The 15,119-nt window shown below is 37.6% G+C and overlaps 1 protein-coding gene across 1 annotated transcript in view; it reads left to right on the top strand.

The window, feature by feature from the left end:
* The window catches only part of Vps13D (vacuolar protein sorting 13D), an 866,734-nt gene that overhangs the window by 28,102 nt on the left and 823,513 nt on the right, over positions 1–15,119 (top strand). The window contains 1 exon segment of the mRNA XM_068226303.1: positions 8,642–8,832. Coding sequence (XP_068082404.1) covers positions 8,642–8,832 — 191 coding nt within the window.

Genomic DNA, 15,119 nt, shown 5'->3' with positions numbered 1-15,119 from the left:
TTTTTTTTTTGTTTTTGGAAAATCCAATTAATGGGGGGGGGGTGAAATGGGGGTGATTTTTTAAAATTTGTGTATCTATATCTCAAAACTTTTAAAGTTTATAGATGTAAAAATTGGTATTTAGAATCTCCTTTAAAAATAAAGAAACATGTATTCTTTTGTTTTCAGAAAATCCCAATAGGAAGGGTGTAAAAGGGTGAATAATGGGTTGAATGCCTTTAACGAGGCTACTTATATTTCAGAACCTGAAGAGATTACAGACCTGAAAATTGGTATTTGGGATCTACTTTAAAAGTAAAGAAGCACGTATTTTTTCGTTTTTGGAAAATCCAATTAATGGCGGTTAAACAGGAGTGACAAATTGTGGTGAATTTTTTGAAAGACTATATCTACAGAATATCTTGGAAACGGATAATGTTACAGACGTAAAAATTGGGTGTTTGGAATTTCCTGTAAATGTAAAGAAACAAAGGTGATTTGTTTTTGGAAACTCCACTTAAGGGGAACTCAAAAGTGGTGAAATTTTAAAATGAGAATTTTTACAGTATATCTAGAAAAAAGTTAACATGTTACAGAAGTGAAAAATGGTATTTTTTTCTCTATTAAACATAAAGAACGTGTATTTTTAGTTTTCGGAAATATCACTTGGGTGGAGGGGAGGGGGGGTAAAAGTGACTGAAAATGGTGTTGAATTCTTTTAATTAGGCTACTGATATATCAAAAATGAAGATGTTAAGATGTGAAATTTGATATTTTCAATCTGCTTTAAAAGTAAATAAACACGTATTCTCGGAAAATCCAATGAATGGGGGGGGGGGGGGGTTGAAAGAATTGAAAAATTAATTTGCTTAATTGTATGAGAATACATACATCTAATAAAAACTAAAGTTGTTACAGACGTGAAAATTCGTATTTTTATCTCCTTTAAAAACAAAAAACAAAAAAAAGCGTTTTGGGCGGGAAACCATCTTGGAGGGCGGGAATGTAAAGGAGTTGAATTCCTTTCATGAGGACACATAAATCAAAAACTGAAGCAGTTAGAGTCGTGCTAATTGGTATTTAGAAGATCCTTTACTATTAAAGAAACGAGTATTTTTTGCGTGAAAGTTCACTTAGGGGGGGGGGGGGGGAGTAGTGTGAAATGAAGTGAAAAAAGTAAATTACTTTTATGGGGATACTTATATCTCAAAACTGAAGGTAATAGACGTGAACATTGGTGTTTGGAATCTCCCTTAAACATAAAGAAACAAGCCTTCTTTTAATTATTTTGGGGGGGGGGGGGTGGCGGTAAATAAACATAACGGCGGTGGGGTGTAGAAGGAGGTGAGACCAATTGATTTTACTGTTATTATTGTACTTATAAGGATCCTCCGTTGCTCAGGCGGCAGCGCGCCGGCCTCTCACAGCTGGGTTCCGTGGTTCAAATCCCGGTCACTCCATGTGACATTCGTGGTGGACTAAACGGAGGCGGGACAGGTTTTCTCCGGATACTCCGGTTTTCCCTGTCATCAGCCATTCCAGCAACACATAATAATAATAATAATAATAATAATAATAATAATAATAATAATGTTCCGGACCGTCGTCAAATGTGCGGACCGCGCTGGTAACGGCTCCTGGACGGGTAATGACTAAGAATGCAGTCCGGCCGCGGGTTCACTGCCGCCAAGGCACCCAATATGACACCACGCCGGATCCCCTGAAGGATTTTATCCATATTAAAAATGATTAAAGGAAAGGATAGCAAAGATTTACGGACCCAACTGACCAGGAGGAATACCTGAGCCTAGCCCGGGAAGTACGAAATCGATTGCTGGAAAGGAAGTTTGAAAAATGGGAGGAAACGTGCTGTAAAATAATAGAAAACGAGTCAGATCGGGAATTTTGGTGGATTCTCGCAGAAAACGAGTCCGATCGCGAATTTCGGCGGATTATATATCTAAAACAATAAGCATTCAATTATAAATTTCAGTATAATACCGTAGCGAAGCACGGGTATCTTGCTAGTCTATATATATATAAAAATAACTTGTCCTGACTGACTGACTGATTCATCATCGCAGAGCCAAAACTACTGCACGTAAAGAAATGAAATTTTGGGGATATATTCATATTAAGATGTAGGTGCTCGCTAAGAGAGGATTTTTGGATATTCCTTCGCTAAGGGGGTGAAAAGAGGGGTGAAATTTTAAAATTAGTGTGTCTATATCTCGAAACTTTAAAAGTTTACAGATATACAAATTGGTATTTAGAATCTTCTTTAAAAATAAGGAAACACGTATTTTTTTGTTTTCAGAAAATCCCAATAGGAGGGGTGAAAAGGGGTGAAAAATGGGGAAAATGGGTTGAATGCCCTTAATCAGGATACCAGTACTTATATCTCAGAAACTGAAGATATTACAGACCTGAAAATTGGTACTTTTGATCTCTTTTAAAAATAAAGAAACACGTATTTTTTTTGTTTGGAAAATCCAATTAGTGGGTGGGTGAAAAGGGGGTGAATTTTTAAAATGAGTGAATCTATATCTCCAAACTTTTAAAGTTTGCAGATGTAAAAATTTGTATTTAGAATCTTCATTAAACATAAAGAAACACGTATTTTTTTGTTTTCGGAAAATCGCAATAGGAGGGGTGAAAAAGGGGTTGAATGCCTTTAATGACGATACTTATATTTCAGAAACTGAAGATATTACAGACCTGAAAATTGGTGTTTGGGATCTCCTTTAAAAATAAAGAAACACGTATTTTTTGTTTCTGGAAAATCCAATTAAGGGGGGTGAAAAGGGGGTAATATTTTAAAATGAGTGTATCTATATCTCAAAACTTTTAAAGCTTATAGATGTGAAAATTGGTATTTAGAATCTCCTTTAGAAATAAAGAAACACGTATATTTTGTTTTCGGAAAATCCCAATAGGAAGGGTGGAAAAGGTTGAAAAAGGTGTCGAATGCCTTTAATGAGTCTACTTTTATTCCAGAACCTGAAGATATTACAGACGTGAAAATTGGTGTTTGGGATCTCCTTTAAAAATAAACACGTATTTTTTGTTTTTGGAAAATCCAATTAATGGGGGGGGGGTGAAAAGGGGGTGATTTTTTAAAATGAGTGTATCTATATCTCAAAACTGTTAAAGTTTATAGATGGAAAAATTGGTATTTAGAATCTCCTTTAAAAATAAAGAAACACGTATTCTTTTGTTTTCGGAAAATCCAATTAATGGGGGGGGGGGGGTGAAAAGGGGGTGATTTTTTAAAATGAGTGTATCTATATCTCAAAACTGTTAAAGTTTATAGATGTAAAAATTGGTATTTAGAATCTCCTTTAAAAATAAAGAAACACGTATTCTTTTGTTTTTGGAAAATCCCAATAGGAAGGGTGTAAAAGGGTGAATAATGGGTTTGAATGCCTTTAATGAGGCTACTTATATTTCAGAACTTGAAGATATTACAGACCTGAAAATTGGTATTAGGGATCTACTTTAAATGTAAGGAAACACGTATTTTTTCGTTTTTGGAAAATCCAATTAATGGGGGGGTGAAAAGGGGGTAATTTTTTAAAATGAGTGTATCTATATCTCAAAACTGTTAAAGTTTATAGATGTAAAAATTGGTATTTAGAATCCCCCTTAAAATAAAGAAACACGTATTCTTTTTTTTTTTTCGGAAAATCCCAATAGGAGGGGTTTAAAAGGGTGAAAAATGGGTTGAATGCCTTTAATGAGGATACATATATCTCAGAAACGGAACATATTACAGAACTGAAATCTTGTATATGGGATATCCTTTAAAAATAAAGAAACACGTATTTTTTTTTAGTTCTTGGAAAATCCAATTAATGGCGGTTAAACAGAAGTGACAAATTGGGGTGAATTTTTTGAAAGAATATCTTGGACACGTAAAATGTTACAGACGTAAAAAGTGGGTGTTTGGAATCTCCTGTAAATGTAAAGAAACATAGGCGATATGTTTTTGGAAACTCCACTTAAGGGGAACCCAAAATGGGTGAAATTTTAAAATGAGAATTTTTACAGTATATCTAAAAAAACTTAACATGTTACAGAAGTGAAAAATGGTATTTTTATCTCCATTAAACATAAAGAAACGTGTATTTTTAGTTTTCGGAAATACCACTTGGGTGGAGGGGGGGTGAAAGTGACTGAAAATGGTGTTGAATTCTTTTAATTAGGCTACTGATATCTTAAAAACGAAGATGTTACAGACGTGAAATTTGATATTTGCAATCGGCTTTAAAAGTAAAGAAACACGTATTCTCGGAAAATCCAATGAAGGGGGGGGGGGGAGGTGGGTGAAAGAATTGAAAAATTAATTGACTTTAATTGTATGAGAATATATACATCTAATAAAAACCGAAGTTGTTACAGACGTGAAAATTCGTATTTGGATCTCCTTTAAAAATAAAGAAAAGCGCGCTTTGGGGGGGAAACCATCTTGGGGCGGGAGTGTAAAGGAGTTGAATTCCTTTCATGGGGACACACAAATCAAAAAGTGAAGAAGTTAGAGTCGTAATAATTGGTATTTAGAAGATCCTTTACTATTAAAGAAACACGTATTTTTTGCGGGAAAATTCACTTGGGGGGGGGGGAGTAGTTTGAAGTGAAGTGACAAAAGTAAATTATATTTATGGGGATACTTATATCTCAAAACTGAAGGTAATAGACGTGAACATTGGTGTTTGGAATCTCCCTTAAACATAAAGAAACACGCCTTCTTTTAATTTTTTTTTGGGGGGGGGGGGTTGGCAGTAAAAACTTAACGGCGGTGGGGTGTAAAAGGAGGTGAGACTAATTGATTTTACTGTTCTTAATGTACTTATAAGGATCCTCCGTTGCTCAGGCGGCAGCGCGCCGGCCTCTCACAGCTGGGTTCCGTGGTTCAAATCACGGTCACTCCATGTGACATTCGTGTTGGACAAAACGGATGCGGGACAGGTTTTTCTGCGGATACTCCGGTTTTCCCTGTCATCATTCATCCCAGCAACACATAATAGTAGTAGTAATAATAATAATAATAATAATAATAATAATGTTCCGGACCGTAGTCAAATGTGCACACCGCGCTGGAAATGGCTCCTGGACGGGTAATGACTAAGAATGCAGTCCGGCCGTGGGTTCAGTGCCGCCAAGGCACCCAATATGACTCCACGCCGGATCTCCTGAAGGATTTTATCCCGATTAAAAATGATTATATGAAAATACGGTATGGCAAAGATTTATGGACACAACTGACCGGGAAGAATACCTGAGCCTAGCCCGGGAAGTACGAAATCGATTGCTGGAAAGGAAGATTGAAAAATGGGAGGAAACGTGCCGTAATCTAATAGAAAACTAGTCAGATCGGGAATTTTGGTGGATTCTCGCTGAAAACGAGTCAGATCGCGAATTTCGGCGGATTATGTATCTAAAATAATAAGCATTCAATTATAAATTTCAGTATAGTACCGTAGCGAAGCACGGGTACCTTGCTAGTTTATATATATAAGAAAACATAGTTGTGAGTGATTTCGTAGAGTTTTACCACAAGGAGATTGTGTTTGACAATGTTGTAGGCTGCTGGGAAATCGATAGAAACAGCACCTGTTTTCCTTGGCCTTTCAAAACCATCTTTGATTTGTTGAGTCAGTTTGAAGACTTGTAATGTGCAACTCTTAACTTTACTAAAACCTGCTTGTTGAGGAATCATTCTTTGAAGGATGTATCTTTCGAGCACTTTATAGTGATGATGTAGTAATAAAATGGGTCTATAACTCCTTGGGTCATTCTGGTCTGTACCAGGCTTAAGGACGACAATAACCTTCGCTTTCCTCCAAACTTTTGTGATTTGAGTGACTGGATACAGTTGTTCATTAATTGCAACACCCAAAGCTGTGCAGTTGTACCATGGTTCTTAATTTGATCAACCCGTATATCGAGACCAGCTGCCTTGCCATTTTTAAATTTATTCAAAGTCTGTTTGAGTTTCAGAAGAGTAAAAGGTTGGGAAACATTGTTACTCTCCAGCTCATGTTGGGGTATCAATGGCTTCTTTCTTATCTTAAAAGAATTAGCTGGTTTAATATTTTGTAGCTTCTGATGTGTAATTTGGTCCAAATTGATACTGGCTTGCATGTTTTTGTGGGTAGGATCATTAGCAAGATGCCCCAGAAGCCTCCAAGCTTTCAGGCTACTTCTGCCCTTGTTGCATCCTGATAACTTCACACCTATTGCTCCCTCTTTTCCTTAGAGATGGAAGTGATAATACTCTATGCTACATGACTAGTTTCTTCTCCAAAAGGGTTTTGTTGGTGGAGTTTATAGTATTCATCTAGTAAGGCATAAATTTCAGATGTTATTCCTGGCAGGTAGTTCATCCTGCATCCCCTAGGATTTCATGCCCTTGAGCAGGTTTTCACTAAATCAACAAAGGAGACGTAATTCTCAGGTAGTGTATTTACAGTTCGTGCCTTCTCGTCAAACAAGTTAGAAAATTTTGTCCTCTCTGCCTTTTTGAAATTGTATCGGTGTTTGAAATGCACTTCTTTTGACCTTAGAATACGAAGAAATTGACACATTATTGGTTTTTGTTGGTTATTTGGAATCGGTGGATATTGAATTTTGAACATTGTTGAACCATAGCTTTCACTAACAAAAAGAGGATCTGGATTGTATCCTCTTTGCCATCTTCTTCTGTGGAAAGAGGAAGGGAGTTTGCCATCATGTATTAAAGAATATTTGTAATTTTCAGCCCAAGAATGGACTGCTTCTCTATTTTTATCATCTTTGCTGTATCTCCAAACATGATCATGGCTATTGATATCTCCAATAATGATGGGTGCCTTGTTACAGATGTATGAGTTCTAAGGAGGAGTAAAACAAATATCTGCTGTATGGGGCTTGTATACAGAGGTGAATATACAACTACTGAGGTCCAAAGAGATGATCTCGATACCTTATCTATTTAATATATGACATCTGAAGCCATCTCATTTCAACTTTGACTGAATTTATAACTGATAGGTTCTTCAGTCTGCTGAAAATAATTTTGAATAAATAAATTTATAAACTACCTATGGTGACATGGTTAAAACTTGAGAAATTCTTTCCTTTTCAGGTAGTTTATAAATTTATTTATTCAAAATTAGCTTTGGCAGACTGAAGAAACTAACAGTTATAAATTAATGTGTTTTGATATACACTGTCAGCATGGAGCTCAGGTTTTACAAAAATGTCACTGCCATATTGAGCATGTGGTCTTTCGGCAACAAGTTCCATTCCATGTATCACCCACTGTGGGTGAGGGACGCACGTGAAGGAAGAATACACCTGCGGTATCCCTTGCCTGTCATAAGAGGTCAATAAAAGGCGCGACAAGGGATGATGATTTTGGAACCGTGAGATTACCTGTGATTAGTACCATTACATGAGGAACAGCATGGGGCGACGTTACCTGCGATTAGTACCACTGTGCAGAACACCATGAATCTACGTTACCTGTGTTAATACCTCTATATGAGGAATATCATGGGTCTACTTTACCAGTGATTAGTACCATTATGAAGGGCCAGTGACCAGGATTTGTTGTTGTTGTTGCTGCTTGTTGTTTTAAGGAGCCTAACATCGAAGGTCATTGGCCTGACCTGGATTTTGGACCCCTTTGGGCAACAAGCATCATTGATATATGGGTTTGTTTCGGTTCTGTTTATACAATTGTTTTAAGTTATTGTGTGGGAAGGTGGGGCTTTGCGGGTTGGATCCACTGATTGTTTTAGGTTTGTTGTCATCTTTTTGAATTCCAGTCAGTGGATGGATTTTCGTATTTTGATCATCATATCAGTTTGCTTCATTATGTACCATTAGGGGCCTATGACCTAGATGTTAGGCCCTTTTAAATAACAAACATCATTATTCCAAGTAATCTAGGGCTTCTCTGATTGTGTTCCTATGGGCTTCTTGAATACACAATACATCGCACTTCTTGTTTCGATATTGATCATGTAGTAATTGTTCTTTGCATGATGATGCGCCTTCAGTGCCAATAGATATTACAGGGAGGGCTGGCTCTGAAAGGTGCCATTGATATCCCATAATGATAACTTCTTTGCTTCTGGTGTAAGAGAATCTGCATCTAGGTAAAGTCCTAGCCCATTGCCCAGAAGATACCCGGATGTACAGTCTCAAAAAGATGTACACCCTTCGTGGAGGCTTCTCTCTTGTCCAGCGCAGTAATGCCCGGCCTCGGGCAGCATGGGTATCTGTGGCCTGCCTTCGTGATGTCAGCATGCTTCCTTTGCGAACAAGGGCTCCAGACCTTTCAATTTGGGACAAGATTGAGCAGTAACTTCAGCCAATGGTGACTACAGGAGATTTGGAGGGTCATGCAGGATCTTCCTCAGGGAACATCTGATGTCTGTATACCTCCGTTCCCAACCGTATCACCGCCTGTCTCCATGCTATGAATAGTCCACCACCAGCGAAGTGCATCCTGCAGGTGTCTGTTACCCTGCAATATTTTGTTGTTTTCTTTGTACTATTATGTTCTGTGCCTGTACCCTTTTATGTGCCCAAGCTATTGCTCCTTCATGGTGTGCAATTTGTTATTCAAATGAGTACATCTCCTTTTTTATTTCTTATTAATGTTATTTTTTAGGGGAAGTGGAGTTGGAGAATCTTCCACTCAAGAGAGAAGCTCTGCGGCACGTAGGTTTACCTGTACAAGTGCGAGCTGGCTTTATAGGAAAAGTGAAGCTTCAGATACCTGTCCGTCAGATACGAAGTGCTCCATGGGTGATTGGTATCGAACAGTTGTATGTTGTTGCTGGACCGTATCGGCTTAGTGAAGTGAGTAATAATTCAGAACGGTTGAATCTGTGATGAATATTTTTTAAGCGACCTCTCCACATCTTTGTTTGTGGTCTGTGTCTTACATGTTATAAGTTTGGCCTTTTTATTGACTCTTTACCTATCTTTATATGTTGCATTAATGTTACCTTTCAGTTTTAACTCTGTCATTTCAAACCTTGAATATTTCTGTGGCTTGGTTCTAAAAGGGCCAATGTCATTTTTTATTGAAATTGAGATATTAACTGATACAAACGCGTATCATTCTGGCTTGCAACATGTTAAAAGGGCCAATGTCTCTGTTAAGTACTAAACGAACAGTTAACGTTTAATTAAATAAGCCCTTGCCAGTAATGTTAGATTACCAATAAAGATTAGAGACCTGGCAATTTTTAAAGAATACGATTTAAAAAATTAGCGTTTAATAAGGTGCCTTCCACAAAGAAAGTATAAAGTTATTTAAAGTTAGTTGGTTAAAAAAAAATTGGAAATCTATAAGCAAAACTTCAAATGCTCATAGCTCAAAAACAGGTTTTTTGACATTGGCCCTTTTAGAACCAAGCCACAGATATGTGAGTTGCTTTTGTTACCATTGTAACGTTTATTGTGATTATTAATGGCTTTCAGTATTGAAGATGATTTGCTTCCCTGTAGTCCTGCTCATGTTTTGTTGAATAGATCTCAAAGGAAGCATAATGGATAGTTAGAAAATTGAAGTGCTGACTTAATATTTGTCACCATCTAGACAGAAAAAAGTGTCATTAGTTTGGGATTCGAAATATATTGTTTTTACAACAAGGCTTCTTCTAGAATCTTATAGAACCATTGTTAATAGTCAGAGACCATTATTGGTAATGTTTATTTTTATCCCTGCCCAGGTTACTGCTAGGTAATTAAGATAATTAAAAATTTCACAAGTTCCACATGTTCATTAATATTATTTTAGTAAATGTGTTGCCAGTTGGTTAATTGAATCATACATGCATACATACATTTGTACATCAGAAAGGCAATAAATTACCATTTTCTTAAATTTTGAAGTAATATATCAGAAAAATAAAGTGCTGATATTCTATTCTGCACAATATCAGTGTTCTCTATTCAAAAGTCTTCGTTATATTAGATGTTGAATGTAGCTTTTTTCTTTTTTTGGACGGAAGTATTTTGAAAATGTTAAAATATGGCATTTATTTCTTCACACTTATAGCACCTGGTTGTAGAGCGCGTACCCAAATAATAATAATAATAATAATAATAATAAAGAAATGAATTAGAAAAATATCAATGTAGCAGCGGCTTCACATCTAGGTTGGGAAATGAGACGGTTAATTTATCAAAATACGCAAAATCAAACCATACGCGAGGTAAACATAACTTACAGGTCTAGCAAGCGACAATTACGGAAGAAGGTGGAAGGAGCCCTATTGAGGTCCGTGGGAAAGTATAACATTGTGGGGAAGAAAAGGTTCTCGATAATCACCCTCAAACGATTAATTATTAACAAAATAAAAGAAAGGTTTACAAAATCAAAATAAAGCAGACAAACGACAATAGTAGGTGACCATTTAAAACACTTAAATCAAATGATTTTTAAATAAACTATTAAACCTTAAAAGAAAAGCTGCTAGCTAAACAATGTAAGAAAAACCTTAAGTATCCTAAACCAAAAAATAGATATTGACTTACAATGGAATACAGCAGCTCTTCAAGTAGTATAGGCAAACTTAAAGAAGGTTAAATTTATGTAGGCTACAAAATTAGAACTAAGAAGTGTGGCCAAAAACAAGATGCTATGACTGTTGAAGCACAGTCATTCTAAAAATCGAAATTGGTGACTGTGGGAATCTAGAGGCAACTCCTACACATAAAATAAAATTTTACATTACCACTGAAAGTTATGTTAAGTTAGAAAAGGCCGAAACTCAAGAATGCACATTAAGTAAAAGGCAGTAACATAGCACTTACCGTAAGAGGCTGGAGTCCCCAGAGGGGGACAGACCCTGAGCACGTGCGCTTGCTAGGTCGGTCAGCTGGAAAAGACCCAGACAAAATGCTTAACTCTTACGAGGAGCTCGTAACCGGAAATAATGTGATTACATATAGCCAATAACAACACTCCAGATTACCACATTCACCAATGAAAAATTCTAATATTTTGGCCAATAAGAAATGCTGTCATTTTGGCCAATTATAAGGAGCTTCTAGAACAATCTTTTGTGATGAACCCGCATATTAGCGGATATTACGAAACGACAGGAAAGGGCCACTTATACGTGGCACACCCTGCCTCGCTAGTTATGTATCAAAATGAACATACCTTATACAATTTGCTTTCAATTTAAAACGCATACAGAAAATAAACATATTTTACAATACAAAATAATCTACAAAAGTTTGTCTTCTTAATTAAGTATTACACACAGTCAATTTTTTTGGTGGGGAAACCAATTTACACGTTATACAACTATAACATTCCTCCCTTTCCACAACCTCGACAATAGCTCGAGACAAATAAGTTTCTTTCACTTTTCTGGCAGTCATTGTTGCTTTACATTGAATATCCAAAAAAAAAAAAATGTCACTACATTAACCCTGTGAAAATATACTTACAATCTTCAACTTTTATGTCCACAGAAAAGTATGTATTATAAACACAGCATAGCAAAAAACAACTCTGTGAAAATATATTTATAATCTTCCACAATCAATCGGTATCACAGATCCAATTCACTTTCTATAAGAAGGCATCCACTACTTCCTTCATAACAAAGTTTGAAATGAGTAGATCTTGCATTAGTTTTCACTCTAGTTACATGATTGAAGTCACTGCACTTGACCACTGGTTATCCCCGAGTATGTGGCTGCCAACACGGCTGTTTGCCACCAGCCTCCATATAAGTTCAGTCCAAACTCGGTCACCGGGCAAGTTGTAATGCAGCCCATCCGTATCTTGAGCCGATGGGTATCAGGCAGCGTAATGGGGCGCAGTCTAACAAGACTGTCGCCATTTGGACATCTGGCCGCTGGGTTGCGGTGTCGAACAATAGTGCCCAAAACATACAGTGTGCCCCTCAACTAGGCACGTTAGGTTGTTGTTAGGTAGAAACAGAGATTGCAGTCCCTGCAGCCACTGCAGCATAAATCCATATGCAGCAGACAGGGAAAACTAGAGCCAAAGCCACCTCAGTGGACAAGAAGCTCCATGTCACCCAACCGGTGTTCAACGACCTCCATAGGGAGATCCCCTCCCACAGACTTGGGACACCCCAGCCCCCATGGTAAGTGCTATTTCAAAATTTCAAAAGAAAGAAACCAACCAAAACAAATAAAAACATTTTTCAGAGTTTACCCTAGACCCACAATTTACAGGAAGAAGCCAATATTTTACACCACCCAAGATTCAAATGAGGAAAATTTACTAGGAAAATAAATTTTAAAGACATATGTTGCTGAGAATACAGCATGACACATTACAATTCACCCAATTCCATCAGACACAATTCACAATCCATCTTTTGAAGCACTATAGGTATGACAGATCAGCATAAAAGTGAAAGCATCCTCCAAGTAATAAATTACCCAAACTAGACCTTCATTGACTGAAGTACTATACACATACAATCTTACCAGTAGGGCACATAATATGCTACCCATATCCTCACTAAAATTTTACATTAAGTTAAAATACTATGTGCATTCTTAATTATCCAACATTAAAAAAAAATAAAAATAAATGGTAGGTGAATTTTAGAATGTTGCAAGGAAATTCAAAACAGGGAGCTAGTTACATTATGTTAGCTTGCAACGTTACTACATCTATTGAAATGAGGTTAGTAAGTCACTATTAATTTACTATGCCATGCACTCATTACTTCAAAATTCTAACACTGATAAAACTCACATTATGTATCATGTGTCGCACCAGTCAAATTAAAACGCAATTAACCCAGGAATACAGAATTGAAGATCATATTAACTTTACCAATGAACAGAAAATCCCAAATGAAACAATGAAAACCATTCAAAAGTGTGCATACAGAAATCCAACTCACTGATATAAGAAATAAAAAGGCACAAGTAACACCTTCATACCAAGGAATATCAGATTACAGTATGACACACCAATGCCCAAGCCTATCTGTCCTCCAACACACGACACTACAAGAACACACAAGACACAAGTGCGATGACCCCTGAATCATGCAGTACCAACCAATGAAAAGGCACCAGACAACCTCAGTACTACCTATTCCATCACACGAGCCACGAACCTACTACGCTGGCATAGCAGGGGGAGAGGTGATACTCCCAGGTGGCAGATAGAGGGGGTCCTAACCGGCTTGCCGGCGGACTTGAGGGAAATAAAATATCTCTCACGGACCAAACACACAATCCCCTGTGGGGGGGGGACGCAGACGAAGAATACACCCACGGTATCCCCTGCCTGTCGTAAGAGGCGACTAAAAGGGGCGACCAAGGTATGATTGTCTTGCAACCATGAAACTACTTGTGATTAGTACCACCACGCGGGGAACATCATGGGTCGCTTTTACTTGCGCGTAGTACCACTATATTAGGTACCAAATAGGTTTGTGATTAGTAGGACACAGGAGCACCATGCGGTCGGCTTTTGCAGTACCTGTGATTAGTACCACCATACGAGCGGGAACATGGGATGATAGCTACCATGGTTCTGCCTTGCCTACGATTAGTACCCACTATATGAAGAACACCACGGGATAGGGGAAGGTCCCTGTGGTTAGTACTCTTATATGCTGAACACCATAGGGTTGCGTTGCCTGTAAATGGTGCCGCAATGTGAGAAAAACCATAGGTCTGTAGTATATGTCGAATTTCATAACCTGTGAGTAGTACCATAATGTGTGGAATACCGCGAGTGTCTGCTACTCTTGATTAGTACTGCAGTATGGCAAATACCATGGTTCTACATTCCTAGCGATAAGTACCGTTATGAGGGGCCGATAATTTGGATTTTGGACCCCCTTTAGACTTCAAGCTTCATCGATTCATTGTTATGCTATAGCAGCAGTCCCTTGGTCAGTAATCATATTGTTTTACGTCCGAATCTGTGAATGTAAGGCATTGCGGGTCGCATCCAGTGATTATTTTAAATTCATCTCCATCCATGCATTCTTCGTCCTCACGTTTTGAATTCTGGTCAGTGGAGAATTTTGGACTTTTAATTTGTCATTCCATTTCGTCTCATTTCGTACCATTAGGGGCCGATGACCTCGATGTTAGGCCTCTTTAAACAGCAAGCATCAGCATCATCATCACACCATCACACGACACTACAAAAACACAATACACACAAACACATCAGTGTGATGACCCATACATCAAGCAGTACCCGCAAAAGAAAAAGGGCAGAACATGATCTCAAGTACTCTTGAATCCATCACATGCCAATGAGACTCTTGGAACCAATACTGTATTGTACTCCCAGGTGAGGAATGGCCTCCCAGCACCTTAAGTTCTAAGTCTCATTACATAAATGCCTTCCCAAGGCACCGAAGACAAACACAAATGACATCCGTATTTACAACTATTTACAAATATGGATGGACAGATAAGGTGCATTACAGAAATTTTGAAAATATTACTCAATCCACAAATTTAAAAGACACAAAACCAGAAACGAAATAAAATAAACCTTTACCAAATCGTAACACGTGCAAAATTGCACAACAAATTTTCATGACAAATTTAGAATAACTGAAGCACAATATTGATGACCTTCGAAGCCACAACAGATATAAATGAATTTAATAGCTCAGAATATTCATACCGAGAGAAACATTTGAAGAAAATCTTCCTAGTAATAATTTGCAACAACAATGGACATTATTCTCCATCTAGTCACCTAATATTGGGCCAAGGATTACAGAAGAATCTCATAACAAATGCACACCACATTTCAAAAATGTCATGTCATGAGCACAAGTGCAGATCCGTAACCCGCAAATTTTGCCATAATGGCCTCAGCCTACGCTGGTGTATAGATATAGTGAGCACGTTTCACCCTATGATACTATCCCAGTCCTCATAGAACCCTCCCTAGCAAGTATAGGAATACACGGGTAAATAAGTATACGTAAAAAACAAGACACTTACACGATGGAAACACTCAACAGAAGAACTAGGAACATTTTCAAATAGATTAAGAGACCCCATAATCTCTAATCTGATTGGAGAATTTAGTAACTGCCCCAAATAGTCCCATACCTACTAAGAAACAAACCCAGGTACAGTAGAAGACCAAACAC

Source organism: Anabrus simplex, chromosome 2 (assembly GCF_040414725.1).
Source record: "Anabrus simplex isolate iqAnaSimp1 chromosome 2, ASM4041472v1, whole genome shotgun sequence".
In the NCBI taxonomy this organism is placed as follows: Eukaryota; Metazoa; Arthropoda; class Insecta; order Orthoptera; family Tettigoniidae; genus Anabrus; species Anabrus simplex.
This window is presented reverse-complemented; position numbering and strand designations above follow the sequence as displayed.